Genomic DNA, 27,756 nt, shown 5'->3' with positions numbered 1-27,756 from the left:
TTCTGTTTTGCACAGTTCCAAAATGCACCATAAAAATGCTGTATGATTGGATTCTATGAGATCTTTTCATTCTAGAAGAGGAAACTAACAGTTTTGTCTTGAAAACTTAGCAATAATGGGCAAATTCCAGTTGTAATTTGGGACTTTAAAACTTTTTTATTAGGGATCATTAGAATTAAATATCTGAGTAATGAGGCTTCCCACATTCTGTTTTTTAAAAACTATATCTGATTTAACACCTCTAAAAATTCTTCTTGCATCTCAATACCTTTGTTTAATCTGATATTTAGAAAATTTCGTATTATAGGTAATCAACAGCAAATATAACTGTGGTTGAGTTCTGTACTTAGAAATCATGTAAAACTAAGAAATGGTGGAGTTATACAATGGGCCTCATTTCTCAAAGAAAACAAACAGACTAATTCATGTGTCTTTAAAATCAAGGCCAAAATTTTTAAAGGAAACAAATTAAGCCTGCATTTGTTTGTTTTTAAAAAGTCTTAAAATCTTTTGGGTTCCTATAAAATCAAACCAATATCTTGGCATTCTCAACCACAAGAGGGCATCCATGCTTGCAACCTGATCCTTGGAGGTCATATATAAACAGATATATCTACCTATCTATCCATTTGTCTATAGACATAGATATGGATAGAGATACAGATATATTTCTTTCCATTAGGTCCCAGCTGTGGTATAGAACACATTCGCTCTGAGAGGCTTCCTCTTTCAGAGTTCCATGGTATTTCGCAGTGTTGGTAGGGGATGGCATATGAAGTCTAATTTTGCTGTCCATGAAGCTCTCATAGTGTCCAACTTTCTCACTCCTGCAAAAGTTATGTTAAACCTCCCATGATTTTCACTAATCCAACTCATCTCGAATTCAGAAGCAAACAAACTGATCTCAGAGAAGAGGAACACACAGCTTGCCAAGGAGAAGTATGCAAGGTCAAGCCTGGGTTTTCTGAAGTCATTTATTACCCCAAAGAGAGAACTTGGTATCACTAAAACCTGCTCAGCATCAATCTGAAGTCATGACTGTCGGAGATCTTACTCTCTCCATAATTTGTTCCACAGGCACTTCACTGCTGTGATGAGGGGAGGGTGCTGCTTGTTTTGGTTTTGAACAGGAATACATTTTCCTTTCTGATGCACATAAAACTTTCATTAGATCCTGAAACAACCATAAAAAGGAACTTTGAAAGCAAATCTGGCCTAGTGATAGAAAATTATATGCTTAGCTAAAAAAGATCTCACAAACACTGGAGTGTATATGGTAATATTGGAAGTAAACCTCATCTTCCACAAAAATAATGTATAACTTCAGCACCAGAACATATAGGTTAGCACCAAAAGGTATCAATTGCTACCCATCACCTTAGATGTTTAAATGAGGCAAATATTATAAACAGCTGCACTCAGATACTTCATTTTTACTCTTATGCCTCTCACAGTATTTTGATAAAATATATTTTTAGCCTTTAGTGTGTGTATACTTTCATAATTTTATATTTAGAACAGAAGTCTGAGCTAATTTCTTTGTCTTTAAAGGCACACCACACTGCTCAGAAGGAATTGGTATAAATCTTGCAGAACAGCAGCTGGGTGTAGTTTCCCCCAGCATAACCTTGAACTCACCAAGAAATTACTTCAGCAAGTGTCAGAGTGGATATACTGCTGAAGACATCTGAAGTCTTTTGCACACTTCAGTACTTTTGTTCTATCAGCACTTGGTGTCAGTTAATCAGTCAGGCAGTACTGACACTGGCAAGCAAAGCAGAGCTTTATTGGCATTGTCATAACCCAACCCAAGAGAAAAAAAAGAATATAGAAATTGGGGTGATTCAAATAGGTAATACACAGAGGCCTTCAATAAACCACTTATTAAATGAAGTGGAAGGGCAAATTTTGTGTGGCAATCAATTATCTGATTAGTTGTAATCCTCTCTGTTCAACGAAAAACATTCAGCTAATACTTAAGTGCTTGTGGCTGGTTTTATCAGGAGCTGCTTGTATGAAATAGTTTATGCTCAGATCATTTTTTGCTGCTGTCAGTTACAGTGTGATTACAATAGTTAATCCCTAGCACCATTGTTGGATATTGTGAAAAAACCTGCATATCTGAATGTTAAAAACAAAGTTTTCTATATCCACAGAAACATTTCTATATTCCACAAAATCAAGATATTTGTAGCAACTTAAAAAGTAACAGATACGATAACAAATATACCCGTTCAAATATTTTCAGCTGAATTACAGAATTATAAATTAATTTACAATGTCTAGTCCTGTTTGGAGAGTGTACCATACAACATACAAGTTGCAAGTTCCAAAGTGCATAGTCATTTATTGTTAGATTACTGTTGTAAGCTCCACAGCTTAACCTGAACTTTTGCTTATGCTCTGCTTCCTGTCTTGTAATTAAAACAAAACAAAACAAAACAATAAAAAAACCACCAACACACTAGATGTACTGTTTTAACTGTGCTCTCTTTACCTCTAGAGAAGATTTCTTAAGCAGAACAAAATAGTATTTGTCCCATGCATCTTTGTGAAAAATTGGGCTGGCTGAGGGCTAGTGACCCACTGAGTAGTTTTATCTCACTGAATTCTTTCAATGTGTGCACAGATGACACAAAGAGGTCGCGTTTCACTCCCAAAATGGGACTGGATTTTACTCAGCCAAAGTGCTTGACTGATTGAGCACCGTCCAAGTCCAAGCTCCTTTGAAACCAAACAGAAAACCATTTACATTATAACTGTTAGGATAAAAATTAGTAGAATATTACAAGTGTTGTTCTTTTAAAACATAGACACATTTTAAGACAATATACTTGTCTAGTCATTGTCCTGTCAGATACAGAAGTGTCGCTAAATCAGAAATGTCTGAAGAGCCATAGATCAGTTGCTGACATTCTCTGAGGCATCAGATTATGGCTAGATGGAGAGAGGCTGTTATGTTTCACATGCTGTAGAGCCCATTCCCCCACACAGCTATCTTGCTGGAGAAAAAGAAAAACTGATGTAAAGAATTCAAACTCTGATCTTTCTTTTTATATCATCAATATAATACTTGTTATTCTGGTGGCAGACTGTCTCAAACATCCTCATATGGACTGAATTTGTGAATTAAAGACATATACATATGTAGCACTAGTGAAATTATCTGCTTGCTACTGAAATTATCAGTATTGCTTTTCAAAGTTCATAAATTTCTAAATGTAGTAGTGCAATCAGGCTAAACACATATATTTAAAGTGGAGGACATTCTGCCCCGCAATATAAAGCCAAACTCAAGGCTATTTCAATGACATAGTAGTTATGGCAGACATTTGATTTTCTCCTTTTTATAATCTGTTTTTCAAGAAAACTACCTGTATAATATTCAAGCTTAAAGTGTAGGTCCTCTTCATAAATATTCTAGTGAGCCCCCATGAGGTGTTCAGTTTTTGGCAGAAAAGGTATGAATAAACCAATTTAGTTTTTATTAATTCATACAGATATTTTAAGGAAGCAGCGCAATATATTTTAAAGGACACCGCTAGTTGCTTTAGAAATTTGGAATTTTTGTCACATATCTGTATGAGGTTTTAAAGTTGTCTGATGTCTTTAATTCAGAAATCTTCTTATCTACTTTTGCGTCTGATCTCTCCTTGAAAGTTTTACCTGGCTGAGTTTCAGTCAGGTAAGCAAACTAATAGTGTAAACGACAGTACAAATGTCATTTATCAATATATCATGATTTGTAGCAATATAATCTTTAAATTTCCTGTACAAGAATAAATATACTGCTGCAAAGTACCATTATACCACTATGACTGTGCTCAGAAACACAGGAAGGTAGAGTTAGGCTGTGTTATTATACCAGTATAACGACGTAGCTTTCTATCTAGTTAAGACTTTAGGTGTTTGAGTTAATAGCCACTTCATCTTGGCCAGTGTGGCTCCTCATTCGCTCTACTTTTCCTGTCTACACACAGGCATCATTGATGATAGCAGCAGCCGTGTGCTGAACTCCTGGAATGCCATAAAGCAGGGGTGTCAAACTCATTTCCACTGGGGCCACATCAGCCTCGCAGTTGCCTTCAAAGGGCTGAATGTAATTTTAGGGCTGTAACTACTCCTACATTTATGCAGTCTTGCTTGAAGGCAACTGCAAGGCTGATGTGGCCTCCGGTGAAAATGAGTTTGACACTCCTGTTCTAAATGGGTTGATGTTGTGCATGAGGTAGGTAATATCCTGCAGTTGCTCTTGCACGTGTTTTCCTCTGCTGAGTCCCATTGACATTGCAGTTGAAAGCATGAGTGTAAAAGGGAGAAACCACTGGGAGCGTGAGTTGCTTTGCACGTCACACTCCATTTTTAAAGCACAGTATTAAACAATGACCCTTCTCTTTCTGGAGCTACTGTTTTTAAAAGGAAGTAACATTCTATCTTTTAATGTGCTTTTAACATAACCTAATCTTCAGGAATCTACACTTGCTAAGGTGAAAATTAGTTCGCTCTCCATTAATAAAATGTAAGAGGGTTAATGCTAGTCTTAAATCCCAAAGTGTTAAAACCAAATTATACTATACTTTGAAAGCTAATTATACAAAAGCATACAAAAAGAAAACATCAGAGTATTATTACAATATCTCTCTATATATAATATGTGCAAAATTCAACATACAAGCTTCTTGTTACTCATTCATTTTCTTTCAAAAATAATGTAAAACTTAACTTATTTAAACCAGTATAAGTAGTTTGATGTTACTCCTGGGAAACAAAGATTGTTGGTACAAGAACCTCCATAGCTTGGAGGACAAGCAGAACATGGGACTCCTACTTTATATGGTGCTTCTCCAATCCAATTCCCCCTGAAAAGAAAAAAGGGAAAAGAATGCTCAGTGATTTCAGAGAGGAAGAAAAAAAATAATTAAATCATACTTGTTTTGAGCTATTAAACTTAATATCTTCAGTGATAAATGCCCTGTTAGTGAAAACACATATGGATAGATTTCTGCAGGTTACTGACAAACATTGATGTACCAGTTCCCCAAAACAGCAGAATTACCATATCACCCCAGGCCTGTGGTCCACTCCATATCCTTTAGCATTTGCAGTGATGTCCTAGTCCTCTTTCCTTTGCTACAGTCAAGTGAGTTTTGACTTTCCGAGCCTGAGACAGAGTATTTTTTACCCAAGGGCTATATTTATGAGAAATGAGCAACAGATGCATTGGTGCAAGGTTTTCTTGAGCACTATTTTTGTCTGGCTGTTATCTTAAAAGCTTGGTTTTGGAAAGTGGAAAAATGAACTGAGCAAAATCTTATTCTCAGGTTGCACTACCCTGGGTCCACATTGTGAATCTCTGAGGCTGAATTCATGGTTAGAGAAAAGGGAAGATGAAAAATGTTTGCACCAGTAATGTATTAAAAATAACTGTATTGGGGCACTTGTAGTGGTCTCACAGGTGTTAACAGATGAGAAGGAGGGCTTCCATCTGGTGAATACAGCTGTGTAATAGAGCCTGGGGGGAAAGGTGTACAAGTCTGGAGAGCGACAGTGTGAAAAGAAGTAACTCTGAAAGATCTAGAAACATCTGAAAAATACATCCAGACTTTAAGGTGCTTATATAAACACCAGGCTTTTAGAGATTCATGTAACACTCGTGATGTAGGCAGAAAGTTAAAATTAGATTTTTATTTAAATGTTATGTCTCACTGAACAGAGAACTTTCCTCTAGTTTGCATATGACGTGGTATAGCAGTGAGTAATGCAATTATTTATGAAACATTTTCTCATCCCCCACCTCTCAGCCAATATCATTGGATCAAAAGCCCTGGTCTGGGTTATGCCTTGGAAGAACATAGGAATCTCTCAAATAATTTGCTCATTCCGATTTCTCTTCCAAATGGGTACAGCAGACTAGGTGCTCAGGGAATATATTTAGTTTGATAACAGACACGGAAGTCCAGAAAGAGTTTGCTAAAAACTGCTTTCTGCTTCATTTGCTATGCAACACATGGCTGATTTGTGCAAGTCCATTAGATAACCAGATACAGGGCCTTTCTAAACTTTGCAACTATCCTACTTACTCTTTTTTTCTTGATTTCAGAAACATAGATATTTTTTAGCATTACAGCATGGTATCAGTGAAAATTACTTGAGTTCTAAATCCTGAATCTTTGCCAAATTCCAATCTTAATAACTCAGGTTGGGTCTACAATATTCACCACTTTCATCTTTAGAGGAGTTTCTGATGTGCTGGTTACTCAGAAGGACACACCCCTTATATGGCAAAGAGTCTTCTACATGTGTGCCCAGGACTCTAAATCTAATGTCCTTAACTCAATTAATTATTAGGAATATAAACTTAAGCCAGGCAAGACCACTCAATATCCTTTTTGTGGCTGTGCAAGAAGTAGATGTGAAAATCCCAGTTCCACTACCTATGAAACAAAGATCTACTCAAAATCTCATCCAAAGAAGAAGCTTATAACTCCAGGCTTTGGTTTGCTGTTTGAGAAACAGTGGGATTTTTAGACTGAGAAAATATAAGTTTTCATTAAAACATTGTTAACTGATACACAAACGATGCATCAGTTTTCAATAATGCTTAATATATAAACCCATTATTTTCCTACATATGAGCATGAAAGATGTACACTAGGAAGTCCGCAATTTTTAGTAATTTTTTTTAAATGGACATATGCAAAAAATAGAATTTGGGTTTCTGTTATAAACTTTGATTTCACCTTGTCCATGTAAAAATAAAATACAGATTTTGCTGCCTGATACCCCTTACATTCATTTTTTACCAACTTTTTCTAATAGATTTTTAAGACAAAAGGACAGAGAAATCTCTTTGATTTCCAGAGGGTTGGTTTGATTGTTTGTTTGTTTTTTCCAAGTCACTTCTCTTACTAAATCCTATCTTCTTTTTTTAAGTTGAAAAATCTTTAAAAATTCTTTTACTCTTGTAACAGCTAGAATAATGATATATTCCTGCATATTCTTTGCCACAAATGGAGCTGTGCCACTGAGAGTTTATGGAAAACATGCTCAATTAATTATACTTAGATTCCTATACAGAACTATGGCTTTGTCTGATATTATACATTCAGAGAAACAAGCCATTTACACTGTCCATGCTGCTTTTGAAGTGCTCATCCAAACAAGACCTGAAATCAAAGCTCTCACAGAGCTACACTTTAATGATGCATTCTGAAACTGACTGTAAGTTTGGGACGATATCAAGGAAACACTGGGAGAAAATTCACTTCTTCATTTCAACCTAACATAGATTCCTGCACAGCTGTCTAATATAGGGCCACCTATACTTGGCCTGTACTTTGAAAGACTCTACTATGGGCAAGATGAGATTTGTAGACACTGAGCTTAGGTAGATGGACTTCGTAGGAAACCTGTGCTATGGATGCCATTATGCACCATGGTCATAAACAAAAGTATCTGGTGGGCAACAACATGTTTAGAGTAAATCAAGGGCCTGATCTATAGTGCAATTGCTTACCTCAGGAAGTCTAGCTCATCAGGAGTCTATATAAAACAGGTAGAAGAAAGAAGGAATTGAAAGTAAAGTGGAATCAGCATAAAGGAGGAAGACAAAAAGAATTATAATAACAACAACAATAGAAAACAAGTTTTTGGGTTTTTTTCCATACACATCAAATTGCTTCTTTTTCTTCCTTGTATACCAAAGTCATGCATTTTCTGTATATTCAGATGTAAAGTTAAAATGAATACGCAGCTTGCAGAAAAAGCACAAATAGAGGTCAAGCTGTAGAAAAAGCAGTAAACAGTCCTATGAGAGGACCAAAACATGCATAAAGAATAAAAATAATATTAAAAGAAAGTAACTCACTTTGGGGCATAGTTGCATACCAAGTAAACAGCTCGTCGCCAAACAGATCCCCAGACGTTCATATTGTGGCATGTGTGGATTGCGCAGCCTATGCGATTGGAAGTGGCCCAAACCATCTGAATAAATATTTATTATTGGTGAAGTCCATATTGAAAATAAATATATATATATACATTTATTTGAGAGAGCTATAAATACATCACAGAAAAGTCCAGCTTTGGACGGTAGATTTTGAATAGAAGAATGTAATTTATATAACCTGTGTGTAATGGGTGCACATGGGTCCATAACATCGCATGGGGCACCTGGGGTTGCAATCCTGAGGATAAGGGAAAGCATAATCCTTCACCTCATCATACCATGGCTTTACCAACTGGAGAATAGATCGATACCTGGGTTTGTTTGAAAAACAGGAGGGAAAACATGTCATTTTAGTTTGAGGTATCTTGGAACTTTCAGCTGCTAATTCCTCTGATGCAAGTCACCTAAATGCACATTTCTCCATGCCTCACTAGGGGCATAGTATTAAGCAATAATATTCTTAAGCCAAATGAACATATATTAATATTAATTATTGTTAGAATACTGGATGACACTTGCATCTGTCTAAGACCTGGTTCTCAAAGGCTGACAAAATAATTGTTTTATACGGTATCTGCCTACCTTCCAGTTCTTACAGACAAGTTCTGGCCCAAGAATCTCAGTAAGTAGGAAGGTCCATGGTCCCAAATGCATGTAGCAGCCCAAGCCTCTGCAGATTTGGCAAGAGTTTCATCCCAAACCTGATAAAATAAAATATTCATAACAATAGAACAGAAAAAAAACAAATAGCAATCAGAGTGCAAGAACACAAGAAGTAGGTATCTTACATCACAAATACGCTATCGTAACACATCAGATGTGTAATATAGGCTCAGAGCTCTTGATTTCAGAAAACTGAAGGGCAGTATATACAGGATCCCTAATCTGTCCCTAATGCTGGACAGAATTCCTGCCCACATCATCAGGGGAAGCCAAGTATTCAGATGGCTCCCTTTTTTTCTGACAAAAGGAACCTTCCCTGAACAGGCATTCTACTATCATTTTCCCTTCTGTGTTGATGAGATCCATGTGTGGAGAGAAATGAAACACAGACAGTACTCAGATGGTAGTTAAAGAGGTGAGGTACACAGGGAAGAACAAGTCAGCACAGGTATTACAAACCCCACAAAACCCCAACACATTTGAAACAGGACCTCAGGGAGTATCTACAGTGAGAGAGAAGGTGTGTGGCAGCTTTTCATATTTGAGGCCACAAGGTCAAGAAAAGGGATTCCACAAATGTAAAGACTATGGATAGTTTCCAGGTGTGGTACGAGTTTCATCATTTTGTTCTGCGTGGGAGCTGACATTGCTCCCTGCCTGGAATAGAAATATAAGAGCTCTGTAAGAAGAGACAATTTGACCTCTTAAGTTCTCTTCCAATGGTAGGAATATGACAAGTGAACTTAAAACACTGTCTCATTTAAATGCTTTTCCTGCTCACTTACATGTTTGATTTGTAACTCCACTCTTTACCCCACAACAAATAGGATGTCTCATTAATAATGGAGATATCAGCAACAGAAACTACTGTGTTGTTGGAGCTCTAGATAAAGAATATCTCACTGCTATATTACAGCTACACAGAAATCCTAGTACATATTAGTGATGAGTGATACTCAAGTAGGCAGTAGATCCTGGAATTAGATGTGCTATTCACATACCTCGAGTGGAGTGTTTTGGTGCAGGGCAGTTTTAGTGAATTGCAAGTATTAATAGAAAGACAGGAACAGAATGTGGTAAAATTGCCTACACAGCCCATTACAGCTTTTTAAAGAAAAACACAAACTCATAAATCTTGAGTGGCTACAAAACAGAGAGTATACTCTTTGAAGTATGAAATAACAGACAAATTCAGAAAAAACTTATCAAAGGACAAGGCAGCCCACATCACAAATATTTTCTGTTCTATCAGCTAATAATGATTTCTAACACTGAATTCAGAGGTTTAATTTCACAAACCTGCAGAGTGCAAGACAGACCGCAGATCATGGACTAGGACAGTAATTCATGACCTGACTTCTGTCTGGTAGTTTGTGAAATTTCTCTAAGTGAAAATGACAAAATTTAGTCAATTGCATGAAATTGCTTTCTCATTGATCCAAGCTTTTGCCGGTATGGAGTGGGTGAGATGCCCCCTAGATTAAAGCTGAAGTTCAACAGGATTAATACAAACCCTTAACACAATTGATCTTCCATTCAAGAGGACCTACCTTATGGAAAGTAAGATGGATGGTGCTTAAAGCAAAGCAGATTTACTTCACACCTGTATGTAAATGTCACAGAACAAAGTCAAAGCAAATTGCCAGTAAAAGGACAAAAAAGGAGAAGTGTTAGGAAGAAGCATGCTAAGAAGGAATGGTCTTCAAGCCAGGAAATACTTTGACTTCAGCTCTGAAAAACTGAGTTTCTTGGAGGAGTTAGAGATAAGTCTATAGCTTGGGAAGAGAAAGGCTAAGCAGGAGCACTAGGGTAAAGGTGAGGGAACGTGGAGCTGCTACAGAACCATCCAAAACCCAGGACATGCTCCAAGGCCCAAGGGGAAAAGAACTGTGTACAGACATTTGTTCAGCTTTGTACCTCTGATATTAAGTCAATTAGCTGCATGTGGCCAGTGTAAAAAAAACTCTTTATAATCTCTGTGGTATATCAGTGATCCCATAAAAAGTGCTTAAAGGCAGGGACAACAATAGGTACAAGTATAAAAATGTGCCTAGGAAGAGTGCGTGAGAGCAGGGCCACGGTCAGTGCTTGGAGCCCACCCAGGCCCAGGCAAACGGAGGAGCACAAGGATCCAGCGCATGGGTCCAAACACAGCTGCCTGGTGTGCATCCATACAGGGCAGCTCCGCCAGGACTGTGACACCCCATAAACACCCTCCTCTGCTGGGATTAATCATGCTTCTGGCACGAGTGCTCCCTGCCAGGAGGCTGAACATGAGGTTTGCGTGCTTGCTCCCAAGTGACCTGGCTGCAGTCCCACAATAATCTAAATGTGTACTGTATTTGCACAAATAGCACCGAGCTCCTGATTTCTACACAGCATATTTTCATGTACTAAATTGCCTTGCAAATTAGCATGTTAAGTGTTTGATAGAAATGTGAAGACTGGATTAGTTTCCTTATTAATGCCCCTTCTAAATGAGGCATGGCCCCCACCTTAGACAGTGAGCACTGATAGTCCACTTCAGTTTCTCCTTAGCTTCATTTTCTGGTTCTCAAGAATCATCTGCAGCATTTGATAGATGAAGTTTCAGAGAGTTGTTTGAAACAGGTAAAAGTTGTGGGTTTGACTAGTAAACTTTACAGTGATATATTGTGTGCTCTGCTTTCCATTATCTATTCACACTTGACCACTCTCTGGACATATGAAATTTTTGACAAACATAGAAGAAAGATGAAGAAAGAAAATAACAACTGAGCAAGAAATAAGTGGGAGGGGAGCATGTGCAGCATTTTTTAATTTCCTCCATTCCTTTATTAACAGGCTGGTGAACAGCCCTTGTAGAGTTCCCTCTGGTTGTGTAAATCATTTGTATTTCATGGGAGAAGATGAAGTGCTGGACCTTTCTTATTTTACTTTTATTTTCCCAGAAAAAATTGTGGTCTCAGTCCCCCTAGGACTAGACCTAGACCATCTCCACAAGAAAAGGCAAATAATTAATATGGGCTGAAGCAGAAAAAAATATTATCTCATAATGACTTAAAATCTTCTAAGTGTAACTACTCCTACATCTATACAGTCCTAAAATTACACTCGGCCCTTTAAAGGGAACCACGAGGCTGATGTGGCCCATGGGGAAAATTAGTTTGACACCCCTGTTATAAACTGTCAAAGACTGTACCGTTAGTTCACCCATTTCAAAATAAATCTGATCCTGAGTCTACATTTGTATTAATTTGTATCACTGTTCAGTCCCCTGTTATGGGTGTGTAAGATAAAAAGGCAAGGACATATAGATTTTTTAATCCATGAGGCTTCATTGTAGTAAACTGATAAATAGCACATAAAGAAACAGAAAAATATCTTAAAAAGAGAAGCCAAAGTAACCTGAAAGCCAGAGAGGCAATTTCTGTATGAGGATAAATAAAAGAGCTCAAGACAATTAGCAAAGAATTTTAAAAAACAGCATGATAAACAAAATCATAAACTCTGAAACGATGGTCAATTCAATGTTACTATTGAACATGCTGCATGACATGAACATAAAACTGCAAATGGCAAAAAGGAAAAAGATTTGCATACACAGTGGATCAAGGACTGAGGAGATGACTCATCTTCAAATGTTAATCATGCAAACTGTCAGTGCCAAACTGCTCATTCTCGCCCTGGGGATAGCAAATCTTCATTTGCTAGATCATTAGCAGCTGAGGAAGCAGTCACCTTCTTTCCAGTATAAAGATCCTCTCAGACTCTCCAGACCACTGATTTGGTCCAGCCTGGAAACCCTCCCCACCCCTCAACTGGGTCAAACTGAGATGTGATAAGAGTTAAGTGTATCATCACATTTCTACTGGCAACTTCAAGTGAACATCCTTTGGCCAATTTATTTTTCTTTCCTCAGCCAAAGATTATTTTCCTAGAAAGCTGTCTGACTGTGCCCTCTACACTGCTCCCTGCAAAACAACACTGCAAAACTACACTTCACTTGAAAATTGCCAAGCAGACTGAATACAGGGAACAGGCCAGTGCTTCTACACAGGGAGTCTCAACACAAGAGATCAGTTTACGAGGTTTTATGAGGCAGCTCTGGAGTGTTCTCTACATTCACATAGCACATGCTGGTTGAGAGTCAGTAATAAATTCTTACCATTAATAAAACCAGCAGGAATTTTGCCAGTGAGTCCAGAATTTCACCCAAGATGGTTGGGTTTTTTGTTGTTGTTGTTTTTCATGGGTTTTTTGTTTTGTTTTGTTTTCCTTCATTCTGTAGACAAATACTAAAATAAATTCTGTTATTCCCCTAATGTATAATAAGCAATGGACTGTAAAATAAAATTTCTTTGATGTTGAATGACATTTTTTAAAGTCCAAAAAAGTGAACTTCCTTCCCCAAGAAAAGCATTTTAATGTTGTGGATCACAGTCCCCTTGCACCCCCCTCCACTTCCTGCAGCTCTTTCTGTAGCTGTCTCTCAGTTGTTCTGGTAATTTATATGTGCAAGGGATGGAGCTGCTCTTTTGTTCTTTGTTGGAACAGCTTTGTTGGAACAGGAGGTCCTGGTCACAACTGTCTTCTTAGGTATTCAAACAACGGTGAAGCTGAATAAACATTATGATGAAGAAAGAGAAGAGAATTAACTGCAATGTTACAAAGATCTATCTGCAACATTTGTTGAACAGTATTTGGCTGTTCCCTTCCTACATGAATAGCTATTCTTTAATTTGAGGAATGGTGTGCATAACCATTTTTAACTATAATTTGAACTTAGAAGCAAAGTTCTTCTCATTCTCATTACAGTCAGAATTGTACCCCTAATACCAATCATTTAAACCGAGTAGCTTTCTCTTGATACCCTGCTCAACACATCTGAGGGGGCAAACCCTGTTGCAGAACAGGAGATAAAGCTGAAAGCAACAAGATACTTCAGATCGCAACCTCACTACTTTGAATAGAAAACATTGAACAAGTGTATGCAAGACAAATTAAATAGAGGTCTCCTAATCCAAATCACTTGTTCTTACTACAGACTTTCTAAAGGACTGCAGTATTAGTGAAAGCACATTGCTAGTGTGGAGACATTTACTTTGTGGTAATTTTACCTGAAAAGTAAAAAGTTTCATATTCCTAGCTTTAAATTCACTACTGCAGCAGCTGTTAGCACAGTCTGAACATGCAAACTGTCCTGAGAACATCTCTGAATGATGGTTAAATTACACTAAAAGAAAGCAGGGATTCAAAGCAACTTTCTCAGGGTCTGGAGTCCATCATTGGTGCTAACAAAATATCAGGCCTCAGGATTTTGATGGTATCAAGGAACCATGTCATTTGGGACATGTAGCTTTATTAAAGGGGGATGTGTATTCACTATAGGCCTTCAGTATGACTAGATGAAATATTTCATGTCAGACCCTCCATAAGGTGCTTCTCTTTTTATGAAGCACCTCTCAGTTTTGCTGCACACAGGCTGGAGTCTTAGTCTGGCTTCATAATATATGTACTGTGTAATTACATAAAGGTTAGGAAACTAAATGTTTTTCTTGTGTAAGGTCTGATTCAGGACCTCTGGATATCAGTGAAGCTCATGACATAACTGTGTTTTCTCCTTAAACTAACCTGTCTCAGTAAGACAGTCCAAACACAGTCACCACAATATTACTGCCTGTAACCAGTACTAAAACACTGGGTTTCAAGCTAACTTTGTAAGATCTCAGTTTGCATTCCACAGCGCGCCAGAAAGCAGTAAGCATGTCTCTGAGCTCAGCTTGGCCATACAAAGTATGACAACATCTGGACAAAAGGCTACGTCTGGTCATTTTCTGAGAGATTTTTCCATAGCTGGAAGATCTAGAAATATAACACATAGTACAGGTGCATTTAATGAATATTAATTTCATAATTTGTTGAAATAAGAGGAAAAGTTCAATCATGACAGTGGCCCTGTATGACTATTACTTTAGTGTCTTCTTAATATGTCACAAGGTTTCTCATTGTTTTAATGAGAACTTTTAAAACATTTTATAAAAAGACAGGAGAGAGAAGGCTTCCTTACTCTGTTAAGGCTTTCTCTCATACTTTGAGTGATGCAAATGAGTTCTGAGATGTTATACATCATCCCAAGTATCACTAGCTAAGTCAAGAAAGGAAAGGAGGAATGTCTCAGAACTTCACATAGACCCTTGATGGATGCTTTTCTTAAAAAACAGACAATCTCTACCCCTGCAAGTGTAAAAGTGTTATATCCCTAAATGGCTTTTATGTAGACCAGAAAATGTTAATGACTTGTTTCCTATTCTGAAAGAGGATACCTCCTCACTATTTGAAAAATAAGCAGAATTTCAACATTTCATAATTTTAAAATGGAAAAAAGTCTATCTGCTCTATAAACATCAAAGTGGGCATGCATTTCTGTTACATCCCTTCAACACACTGTCAAAGAAAAAAAGAAAGACAATTCATAATTTTCTCTTTCCATTTTGACGATACCTGTCCTCAGATTTATAATCTGATTCATAAATTCTGCAAAACATGCTTTGATTTTTTTTCACTTCCCACATAAAGGAATTACTGGCTTCTTCCAAAGTCATCCACAAAATCTGTCAACACTTTGCTGCATTTACTTTCTATAAGAGTGACGTTATGTTGTCTTTTTCTCATGACTCACTACTTCAAAAGTAAAAATTAAGTATATGCGGCTAAAATGTTTATTTCGGCTTTCTTACAGGTAGACAAAAAGTATTAATTCAAGCAGTAAAATACCTTCCAAGCAAAACAGATACTTAAACCAGTAATACTTTTAGAGCTGAAAAAGTAAATTGAAATCTAACATTTTATTTGCCCTCACTAGAGATGCCACACCTGAGAAAGAATGACCGACACTGTCAAGTGGAATTGCATCCCTTTGCAAGTTGTCCTTAAAGTTCAGAATTCGGAAGAGGAGAAAGTTAAGATCCATTATTCTTGGCAAATATGGAGAGTGAGAAAAAAAAAATATATATATATCAACTTAACCTTTGGTAGTCTGGTTCTTCATTATGCAATGTGTGCAAAAAGAAGTACTATTATTCAGACAGGGATGACCATTTAGTCAAGGATAACTTTCCATGAGAAAGCTGAAGCATTTTTAATTTTTGTTTTTCCTGATTTCCTGATTTTCAGAGAAAAAAATTAACCTGTTTTCAGATTAATCAGATACCTTCTCTGTAGTTCAGAAAGCAAACTTCCAGTGACAAAAGAAAATATCTCACGTAGTATTGTTATGTCTTTATGCATGCCTTGTTGTATGAGAGAGATACATCATCACCAAAGCAAATGGCAATGAACTTTACTCTTCCCTGCTAGTACCCTGACATGGTTATTGATGGTAACAGGTACCAACAATTTGTGAGCAGAATACACAGTGATACACCGTGTTAATGCTTTTCTCATTCTGTGTGGATAGCTGTGTTTAAACTGGATATTTTTAGAAGCATTTAACTTTGCAGCCCTCATGGCCACCAAAAAAAATGTGGAAAAAAAAAGGGGGAGAAGTAGGAGCACTCATTCGTTGAGGCTGTCAGCCGACAGGCTGCGTAGCCAGGAGAGATGAGCTACCTGGGGAATCCATAGATACATCTTTAACTTGAGAGCCTATGGCATCTGCTAATGATCATTTTAAAGCATTCAAGCACTACAGAACTGTGCTTCCATATTTCTTTTGCCATCATAATCCTTAATCCTTAATCTTTCCTGGCTCGATTGTGTTGCCAGTAGCAAGGAAGATCCCCTCACTTGCACAAGAGTACAAGAGAATCTCAGCTGAGCATCACTCTGAATACCAAATACCAGCAGCAGCCCTCAGTACTTTGGATTTGGGGTGGGTTTGTTGTTGTTTGTTTGTTTGGGGTTTTTTATTGTTTCATTTTGTCGGTTTTATTTTGGTTTGGTTTGGTTTGGTTTGTGGGGTTTATTTTGTTTTTTGTTTTTTGTTTTTCTTTTAATATGACGTATCAACTAAGGTAACACTGCATATTTCTCAGTGGCAAAGCAAGTAGTTTAAGAGAAACACACACATCCTGGTCAGTCACTACCTTTCTGGGAATTCCCTGTGCGCATTGGGCTGGGGCTGCTGTCTGTAATGTCAAGACAGCTGCTGTGTGACCAGCCTCTCAGCTGGCTGCCACTGATGGTGCAGCTGGAGTGACAAGCACCATGTACAGGTTTGAATGCAAACCCAGAACAAACAGGGGGAGTACTCTTCTTCAACAGGTCCTTTACACAACTGCAGTAACATAACGAGATTGCAAATGAAGTGTTGGATGTGCAATTTTAATACAGTTGCATGGCAACACTGTCATATTTTGCAGTAACAGAAAGTGGCTATTTGTCAGTTTTGGCATCTTATTCATCATTAGTTTATTTTTCCTGTGTCTTCAGATTGTTATTCGGCTCAAACACATCCACAATAGATCCCATGTACCTCAGAGAGGTGGCCAGTAGGACCTTATTTTAGCAGTGATCAGTCAAAAAACCAATTTTATTCTCCTTTAGCCCTGTGCTTCTGCTTGTTTGCCCAGGTGAAGATTAAAAGCTTACTTCCAGAACAGCAGCAAGTGAGAAAGAAGAAAACCTCACTTCAAGTGATTTCTTCCTGTGAGAAAAACATTAGGAAGCTAAGGGATGAAATCCGACATGTCCAGCACATCTGTGCAGCCGTGCTCCACAGCTGTTAGCGCAAGCCCCAGAACGGATTAGCAGATGTAGGCTGCTACCCTCCAAGACGCAGGTCTTGTCCTCATGGGTCATTCAGCCGTGCAGCCTTGCACCAGCCATACCGCTTGCACACACGATGGCCATTTCTCAGAAATCCCACAGCAGTGTGCAGGGCACACAAAGGTCCCTTGCACAACTGCTCCCTTTCTCTTTTGCATAGCCAAGCCTGTAGCATTTTCAGTTCAGAGGCTTTCTGTAGGACCCCACACCATGTTCACTACCCCAAATCTGGCACAAAGCTTAATAAAATAGCCCACCAGCCTTTCTGCCTACATGCTTTTTCAGCAGAGTGACTGAAAGAACCTCACTTTTTTTCAGTGTATACTGTGTGATGAATACATATGAGCTCATTGGAATTTATAGAGAGATTTGGCAAACTGTATATATTTATTTGGGCTCTGAGATCATTTGGACTTCGTGCTCTCTCTCTCTCTAAGAATATGAATACTTTTTGCTCTCAACTGCCACCTGTTAGAAATTTTACTGTGCATACTGTAATTGGTGTCTACTACATGTGCAAGTTCTTTCCTAAATACATTAGGTACCAATTAGAAAATTTACACAGAAAATTGCCAAAGTCTACCCTCTAGAGAAAAAAAATACTGATGGGAATTGAAGTTCTACACTTCGTTCCTTGGCAAATAAATAGGGGGTTAATACATCAAGCTGCTTGTCCATTACTCTACTGCAACCCAAAGTAAAATTGTCCAGTGTTCTATAGTCAATTTACTCTGATATAACCAAACCTCCAAACATCTGATTCACAGTTCTGAAGGGCTCAGAATTAGAAGGTCTGTCTTATAGTAATCTGGGCATCACCAGACAGATGTCCAAGAAACTTCTTTGCCAGCATTTCTTTTCTTATGAAAATTCAAGTCTGTATTTTATACAGAAGTTCATATTCCTGGGTGTCTATCTGGTCCAAATTCAAACTCCTATCATTTGAAGCTTGACCACTGCTAATAGTCAATTTGTTTCTTCCAAAGGTTGTCTGCATTTCTTTTCATGTTTGGCACCAGCCTTTTAAACAAGAAGAAACAAAGAAAATTGCTAGGCTGTCAGATTTAATAACAATAAGCTTCCCTGATATGTTATTATTTGTTTAGCTTTTGGAAAAGTTAAATATCAGAGCTACATATCTTAAAATACTCAGTGCTTTCCTAACCTACTGCAAGACGTATTTTAGTTGGCAAGAGCTTATCTCAGAAGTGGTAACAAAAAGGACCAAACTTTGTCTAGATCCATGTCACCCTGACAATTGGTCGTAAGTCTGAAAAGGAAGGTGTCTGACCTCTATCATTTCAAATATCATCAGAGAAAATTGCCTTTTCTCAAAACCATAAAATGTGAATGAAAAATGCATTTCTTTTGTTGTGCCTTGTTTCTCTTCTATATGAAAAAAAAAAATCATCCACATATTTTTGTCACTAACCACTGAAGTTTTTCATTAAAACAGAAATGTTCTTAATTTCTTTAAAAGCTTTCAAAGAAAACACTTATTATTATCTAAGTAGCTCTAACTGAAAGTTATGGCAGCATGACATAAAAGAAAACACATAGCAACTTCTTTCTTCTTTCTGCAGGATGAAGAATAAAAACAATAGTTCTTTGTTCTCAGAAGAAGAAAGCTCAAATTGAGATTCTTTCTCTTGATACAGATTAACAGATATCACTGTACAGATAGAGGTACAAAACCAGTTCATTCTCAATTGAGTTAAAATAAACCTCAAATCCCATCCCAGGGCACGTGCAGATGCATTTATACATGGAGGTGCCTGTGCTGAAGACAGTATTCTGTGTGCAAAATGTGAACAAGCGGTTATCCTGGGGTTTCCATCTTTTGCTGTATTTAGGATACACTTTTCCGTAGATCTGGATAGATTATTCTTCTTTTCAGTTTTTCTTTTCAGGTACAGAAAGAGGATAAAAATGTTGAGAGGTGTAAGGTTACTACCATCTCCATTCATGTATCAAACAAAGCACTGTGTACTTTGGATCAAGATTCTTGTGAAAAATGCCCTGTCTCTGTTTTTAGCCAAGAAGTTCAAGAGGTGCTACATTTAATAATAAAGGAATGTCTAATCTGAGGGCTCTGGGCAGGCTGCTTTTCTATCTGAGACTTTACTAGGTTGTTTTTTGTTTGCTTAAACTCCTAGAAGGCTTTCTGCTAATACTAAATTTAAATAATGTAAATATTCTCTTCTAAAACACCATCAAGAAGGATGTTTTAAAATTCTTATGCATAAATCACTGGAAAAGGAGCTCTAATACCAAAGCAAGTTTAACACAGTCATTCTTTATCACAATATTTATCAACAATAGCATTTTTGGGGAAGTACTTCAGATTTTGCAAGGAGTCCTTTCCAGGAAAGACCCTTTCTGTTCAACCAATAGGTCTTCTGTCATTCATTCTGACCATAACCAATGGATTTTGTACTTGTTATAGCTGGCATCAACTTTAATTTGACCCTAGATCAATACCAGTTTAGTTACTGAGACGAAATGGGGCTTCCTAACCTTTTCTAGATAAAACTCTGCTAGAAAAATGGGCAGCGTCTTGCATCTCACTGACAGTCAATGAGCTGTACAGCATTGTATTATTGACAGCGGTGCAGTAGAAAATAGATAAGTGGATATACTCACCTGTGAAGTAAAAGAAAGCTAAGTAACTATACTGCTCCAAAATTAGCAGAAAGTAAGTTCCATCTACTCTTGCTTTCTTTCAGCTTACCATCAGTTGCCATGTTTTACCTCCGCTCCAGAAAAAGGCTGAGTATGCTGGAAAATTACTGCTTCCTTTTGAAGCTGTCATGCAGAGGCCCAACTGTAACTGTTGTAAACCACATCAGTTCTTTCTGTTTTCTTCTAATTTTCTGGGAGAATTTTTATTCCAGAATCCATTAGCCCGTGATCTTGAGACACTCCTGGTGCTGGGTTTTGGCACCAGGAAGAAGGGACTTAATCAGTTGGCTAAACAGAAACACAAGTGGTAGGAGGGAGAAACTGGAACCAGTGAACACATTTCACCATTACATCCCTTCTCATTTGGTCTCACCTCGCTTGTGAATTCCCAACATACAGCTAGCTAAAAGCCATGGCAAATTGGGATAGGTGGACTACAGTGAGGAAGCTCTGAGCTCGCAGAAGACTGGGGATACTTAGATTTACTTTGTGCTCTGGCGTGATAAAAAGCAGATTAAGATCTGTGTACCCTGATTCATCATCTGATTACTTTATTTCACCCTTCACCATATACATAGGATTTATGGGAACAGGGCTATTCAGTGGAAAAAGTAGGCTGCCAGTAAATTCTAGAGTAAATTCTCCATTGCATTATGGCACTTGTGTTAAAATGATGGGCGTAATCTGCTTTGACATTTAAGGGTTCTGTTCACTGATTTAACAAAAGAGCTGTAAATGGAATGCAATTGCAATTTGCTCCAATATGCAGAAGTATTTTAAGACATGCACATGGAAATTAAGGAAACATTATATGTATGCATGCATCTTAATTAATGCCAAGAAAACTGTCAGTAAATACGTAAAGGGTAATGTTTGAAATGAAAAAGGAGAGAAATTCTATTGAGTAGTTAAAAAGTGCATATAAAGATTAATTATCTGAGTTTTGGAGGGAAATATTTAGGTTAGACATTTGGAAATCTTTTTTATTCCTAAAGTAAAACATTTGCCAAGAGATGTGACTGAGACAGCATCACTATATGTGTTCAGGAGTAGACAAGATGAAAACCATATGTATTTAATGCAAAAGGAAGTCCTGTAACAAGGCAGGGATAAACTACATGAATTAAGAGATCATATCCAACTCATTAGACATAAATCTTGAAGGAACTAGCCCTGCAATGCTTACTTACAGACATGGATGATTTCAGTGGGACCATGTAGATGAGCCAGGGCAAACAATTCAAGAACAACTTGTCCTCTAAGATTTAGAATGGTTTGTAAGAAACCACACTGACAACAGCAAGAAGTACGCAAACAAATTGAGAAGCTTATTTATCACAAATGCTTTTGAATTGAAAAGAAAGCCAAATTAACTCACTTTTTCTATGCCCATATTAAAGACTTCAGGTATTAAATAGCACTTTGGAAAACTTGAAGTGTTTGGGGTTTTTTTGCAGTGCCTTTTTTTTTTTTTTCATTTTGTCTTACCCATCACCTACTGCATATTCATAGAATTTTTAAGATCACCTTGACAGAAAGAAAATTTTAGCAAGACTTTCAAATTTATGAGTGAAATAATAATGCAGTTATTTACATTTGTGACCACTAATTTGGCTTCTCTGACCTGACTTTGTAAGTTGTCTGTAGATCTTCATGGACAGGAAGCAAAGTCTCCAAATTCATCCCCTCAGCAAAGAAGGTCACTGGTGGGCCATAGAGAGTGAACAGATTTCCCCCATGACTCACATGGACTCCTTCATAGGACTATAGGAGTTTCTTTTGGAACACAATTACTTTTATTTTAGAACAACAGCTCATTTCCTTTGCTCATTTTATCACAGTCTTTCATGTGGATTTACTAGAAATGAATAGGCTCAGATTCTCCACTCCCAGCTCGTCTGCCACCAGCTCATGAGAAATTATCTTTATGCTGCCATGAAATAATTTGTAGTTACCCAAACTAACTCATTTCAGGCTAGTCTGGGAATCTTTTACTCTTTTGAGTCCTACAAAGTAACATGTTCAATGAGGGGTAGATTTCCCCAAATATATAAGTGCATTTATGCAATCACTGAACAAAAATTAATTGAAACTATGTCAGAATATCTTCTATACATAAGCAGGCTCAAGTTTATCGAGAGCATTTTTCTGCTCTTAAAATCTTCACACAGTATTCCACAAACATTCAGCTTCATGTTTTCGAGTGTGCAATCCTATGCCATCTATTATACTTCAGACACGCTACTGCCAGTCTACAAAGGATGTTGATCAGTACTGGGCCCAGGACCTATCCTTGCAGGGCCATCAGTGAACTACTCACAATGTCCCATATAGCTCTTTAGCAAGTTATTCACATCACCTGAGAGTACTCTTAACTAGAACAGATTTTCCCACTTTGCCTACAGGAATGCCATGAAGGACAGTGTTCAATGCTCATTAAGGCCCAGTTATATAAGAGTTACTCCTTCTGCTTGGCGAATGTTAAACTGTAAAGAGAGTGCCTGTGTGTAAGTAAGCACCTGCTCAGACAGGTTTTTCATGCACACAGGGATGTGGGCTGCAACAAAGAACACATGGACTTTTAAAAAGCTGGCCTCAAGTGGGGATGATTGTAGAGAGGGTAAAAATTATACTGGATTCTCAAAGGAACAGGTATTTCATTCCCAAATGTTTTGGAAGTCTAAATACAGCACCAACGCATACTAAATGACACGCTTTATCAGACCCTAATTTCAGCTGGCAATATATTGCAGATCCATACTGGTCTCCCAAGTAGCCGAGATGTTCCAGAAAGGCAACACAGGCCTCTACAGTACAGAATCAGCATTCAGAGAAAGGGATTTGCTTGTTCACAGACCTCGTCTAGATTTTCAGATTTACATACCTTCCACACTAGAGAGCTACAGGAAATTCTACAACACACTTCTTCTGAGTCATAAATTGCATGGAACCTTTCTGCTTTCTCCAGAAGAAGCATGCAAAGCCAAGCGCATGATATTCACCCTTTGCCAGATCAAAAAGACGATGTAATCTAATCTTTCTTTCTGCAGGTATGACATCACCTTTTATAGCACAACCAAAGACTGCAGAATGACAGTGTTGGGATGAAGAATAATTAAGGGTATCATAAGAAGACACGAATTAAAATTAATAAATAAACACATAAGTGGTCATTACTTCTACCTGAAAGTAGAAGAGGTGTGAAAGTTGTTCCACTTCTCTTTCCTTCATATATGCACTAACTCTAGACTTGTATTTGCAGAAAAACTTCCAATTGAAGGCATCAGCAGTGCCAAAACCAGAATCAAAATGAGTACCACTTTAAAGACTGACTCATAAGGTTCTGATATCCCAAGAGAAAGATGACTCAAAGTGTCATTGGCATAAGACACACCTATTTCTTTTGCTAAGTATTGATAATAGAACAATGCCTCCCATCATTGCTTTAGACTCCCCAACTCTCCAGTCACATTGGGGACTGCATACAACAGCAGGTTGGAGCTGCACTGAGACTCACCTCTCCCAAAGAGAATTAAAACAATGCCCCAGCTCTGTTACTGCAGTGCTCATCAGAACCTCCCCTGCCTAATGCATGTGCATTCAAAGCCATTCTTCGGGACCTCTCTTCCCAAGTCCTACGGCACACAAAATTTCAAGACAGTGGGGCAGATTGAATAATGCCCAAGTAGTTCAAAGTATCTACAAATGAACTGAACATGTGAGAAACAGACTGCATCAGGGAAAGGAACAGAATGTGTCAAGGAGAAAAGGCCCCAAAAAGATTGAGTATGGAGAACTGGAATCATGAGTACCAACCCATACAGCTAAACCCTAAGCTCTTACCAGTGGAGAAGAAAGTGCAAATGGAACTGTACAGAAGTGAGAATGTGTTACAGCAATTCATAAGAACAGAGTTCTTAACAAGATTAGGAAAAAAAAAAAAAAGTAAACACAATTTAATAAGACTGTGGACAGAGAGAAGATAAGAAAACATCTTTTTCTTGTGCTTCCAAACTGCTTAGTCCTTCTCTACTTCAACACACAAGAGATTTCCCCAAACTATTGCATTTGTAATTCCAGCTTTCTAACATGTGACATCCTTTTAGTCATTGTTAGGGGAAATGGGAAAGACCATTTTCATCACTGCCACTGCACTTTTCCATAGTATTCAGGACAGAAGCACACACTCTGTGAGGTTCTTTTAAGCACAGTGCACATTGTCTGCCAGTAATGACAAAGTGTTTGTTGTCTTATTTATGCAAATGAGTATTGAGTGACACATTTTTTTATATATATCAGCAGCAACCTTACATTCCCATAAGACACAACAGACACCATGCCATCCACTGAAACTATACAGAAACCAAAGAAAGATTCAGATGGCCATTATTGATACAGGGGTCCCTAGTCTTGGTGTGGCATACAGCACTATGTCATCTTCAAGACCTTCTTACTAAAATGTTACTGTAGCCATGGAGTTAAGAAGTTAAATAAATGCTACCATGGCTAGAGCAAGCTATGTGGGATGTTGCTTACTGTTGTTTGTTTGTTTGTTTGTTCGTTTTTCTGTAAAGTTACACGGGACACACACACAGACTGACTAAATTCTGGAAGAGAATTGGTGGCAAAGGGGATGGCTGTCACTTGAGGATCCACGTTCAACTTGTGCTCTGGATCATTACCTACGTGGATTGAAGTGCTGCTCTGAATTCTGCAACATGAAGTCACAAAGTACTTTCAGACTGGAAAACCACACATGAGAGAAAGCCTTAGACCTTGCCCTTGAGACTACTAATGGGGCTGATGCTGACGGGAACACAAGTACATCGTATGGCTGGTCGGTACTGGTGAATGCAACAGTAAAATTGGCAAGGAAATGTATAACATGTAAGACGTAAAGAGCATGGCTTCAGTCTTGACTTTATATCAAACTTAGCATAGCATCATTGCAGAGCAGAGCTGCAGCAGAATACCCAACCAATATAGGTAAAGTCTCGATAGTTTATGCATACAAGTGCATTAAAATAGATTTAATCAAGGAAGATTGCTTTTGAAGTTTGTTTTTTTGTTTGTTTGGTTTTTTGGGGTTGGTTATTTTTTTTGTTGGTTTTGTTTTGTTTTGTTTTGTTTTACTGAACAGGCTAAGAACATTGCACTTACAAAACTCTTGGGAATATGACAGGGTGCTGGCTTCACTTAACCAGACTGCAGGAGCACATTTCTAAAACACACAAGCCAAGGAAGGGCATGGTAGGCTGCCATTCCCTCAGACATTACAACAAAGTTTATTTATGCAGAATCAAAGGAAATGTCAGTGGAGAGCACAGCAATGAAAATGATGACTGAGCTTGACTTCTAACCTCTCTGTTTTTTCTGTATCTGACCTTTCCACTTAAGCAAACTTCAAACTCAGGCTATGGTATGGCAACAGGTCTTCATACTGCAATGTTTTGAGTGCAGTCAGCATTTTGAGCTGCTGCTGGGATGTGCTAAGTGGGTTATATGATCAAATCCAGATTTAGGTAACGTCTGTGATAGAAAGATGTCCAAATTGTTAGTCATTAGCAGCTAAAAAGGAGGAGTTGTTATTACTGTTATCCTCTTTTTATGTCAAGCTGATGGTGTCTTGTTTCTCAAACACGTTAACCATCTGTTGTCACATGAGAAACTCTCTGACTTTAAGCAGATATTAAGGTGCTGACACAACCTGTCTGTGCTTTCCAAACAGTTTGAATACCTTATTTAGAAGGTAAAAAAATTTCTGCTCGGCCAACCTGTGTTTAACATTAGAGCTCCACAGTATGCATGCATTCAAAGTTGGAACACAAAATAGCAAACATGCTGCTTTAGCTAGTAGTGCCAAGTATGAAATCACAGTGAATGAATAACTTCTATCATACCTGCGGGAACAGATCATTCACGTAATGAGTATTTGCCAATAAGGGGAAAAGGTGCCTGCCACAAGCATAACATTTTGAGCACATTTAAAACCTTCACATTAGAGAAACATTTAAAAGATGCATTGTATTCGATGGAAAAAATGAAGTATTCAGTGAACACAAAAATATGCAGTAAGTAAAACACATGAGCATGAGACAAACAGTGCATCAGATCAATTACTTTGCAAATATATTTTTACCATATTATCTCTGAAAGTATTATGTGTGAAAGAAATTTGAAATGATCATTGGTTACCTTTTTGCAGACATCAGGGCAATGACTGTGTACTCCACAAAAGCAATGGGGCTACTAATGATTAGCACCTTAAGCACATGCAATCACATGTTGTGATTACATATTATTCCTCAGACCAACAAGCAGTTAACTCACAACTCTATTTACTTCCATCCCAGAAGCTTGATTGGGACTATTTATCGAAATGAAAATTCAACAGGGCAAGTGAGATGTTCAGAGTTCAGTATTTAGCAAGCAATAATAGTTAAAAATCATTTGTCAACTTAATTAAACCTTCATAATTTTATTTTTTTTTAATGAAATCACTGACTTACAGTTTGCTTTACTTTGAAATAAACAAAGTTCACTTACCATATATTCCATGTTGGAAGCAGGTGGGAAAACTTTGCCTCTGACTTGATTATGATAATCAAGAATGGCAATCATGTCATTCTGTGAAATGTAGCGCTTCCGCCTGGCTTTGGGAATTTTTGCAGAGTCCAGATGAGCTGCCAAAGCTGTCTCAATGTCAGTGAAATTATTATCTGACAGGAGTAGGTCAGTGGAGTTGGGTAACGCTAATGCACTTGTTTCACAGAGAATGGAAAATAAGAAAGCACAACTGATTGCAGTGATTACTGTCATTTTGGGGCCAAAGGAGGAAGATAGGCCACAGAGGTACTCTGCTTTAAGTCAGGGCAGTAGAAAACAGATCTGTAGAAGAGAAGATGTCAAAGATGTGATTCTGTACATCTAAGCAGCAATAAAAACTGAACTGGCAGGCTGTGATCAGAAAATGATTCTGTCTGTCAGCTCAATCATAAAAACAATCTAGTCAGAATATGTGTTACTGAACAATTTTTAATAACCATATTAAGTGAAAATATGTCCTTACTACGAACACACAAAATGAAGTATCATGGTACCATGGATTACATGAACAGAGCTAGTAGTATCACTGAAATAGTGACAGTGCTATCACACAAGATCAGTCCATAAATCACACTATAAATCTTAAATGGGGAGACTCCAAGAAACCTCACAGAATGTTTTCCACTGAAAATGAAAAATACATGCTAGTCTATGCCTACCCCATATGCATGGATTGTTTTGACACAATGTGGCACAGATAAACTAGTAGGCAAAAGACAACATATAAAGCATGAAAGCAGGACATCTTATAAACAGCATTCAAATCTTAACTTCAGCAAAATGTGATGAGCATTGATAAAACTGCATGCAAAGCAAACTTACTGAGCTGAATGGCTTACCTCTGGATATTACCAAGAAAAGAAAAAAAAAAAACCAATACAGTCTATTGTTCTCCCAGTATATATAGCACTCTCCTATATGATGATATGAACCTCTGTGAAGGGTGTCTCTTATTACAAACCCCCAAAGAACAGAATTCTGCTGGTTTTGAAGCTTCTGGCCACAGGAGCTGCTAACAGCTTTTATATGTTACAGCCTGTATGAGCCAGAACAGGCAGTTTCTCTGAAGGTCTCTGCTAAGGCAAAACGAGAGGGGAGGAGCTCTACAA

General features: G+C 37.8%; 1 protein-coding gene across 1 annotated transcript; it reads right to left on the bottom strand.

Annotated features, from left to right (window-relative positions):
* Window positions 1-27,723, bottom strand: PI15 (peptidase inhibitor 15). Its single transcript, XM_005509204.3, has 6 exons — window positions 27,487-27,723; window positions 26,588-26,929; window positions 8,531-8,649; window positions 8,127-8,259; window positions 7,868-7,983; window positions 1-4,859 (listed from the first exon to the last, which is right to left on the bottom strand). The coding sequence occupies exons 2-6, from the start codon at window positions 26,858-26,860 to the stop codon at window positions 4,724-4,726; spliced, it is 777 nt and encodes a 258-aa protein (XP_005509261.1). The 5' UTR covers window positions 26,861-26,929; window positions 27,487-27,723; the 3' UTR covers window positions 1-4,723.
* Window positions 27,724-27,756: the final 33 nt, after the last annotated feature.

The sequence above is a fragment of the Columba livia genome, chromosome 2, assembly GCF_036013475.1.
Source record: "Columba livia isolate bColLiv1 breed racing homer chromosome 2, bColLiv1.pat.W.v2, whole genome shotgun sequence".
In the NCBI taxonomy this organism is placed as follows: Eukaryota; Metazoa; Chordata; class Aves; order Columbiformes; family Columbidae; genus Columba; species Columba livia.
Note: the sequence above shows the minus strand (reverse complement) of the source record. Positions and strands in the feature narration are given on the sequence as shown.

Bases quoted from the DNA above. Each gene is read 5' to 3' on its own strand.
- PI15 (XM_005509204.3), bottom strand. From the start codon at position 26,860: ATGACAGTAATCACTGCAATCAGTTGTGCTTTCTTATTTTCCATTCTC. The intron at 8,260-8,530 runs GTAGGCAGATAC...AAACAAACCCAG, and splicing joins TTGTCTGTAAGAACTGGAAG to GTATCGATCTATTCTCCAGT. The intron at 4,860-7,867 runs GTGAGTTACTTT...TTTTCTTTTCAG, and splicing joins GTATGCAACTATGCCCCAAA to GGGGAATTGGATTGGAGAAG.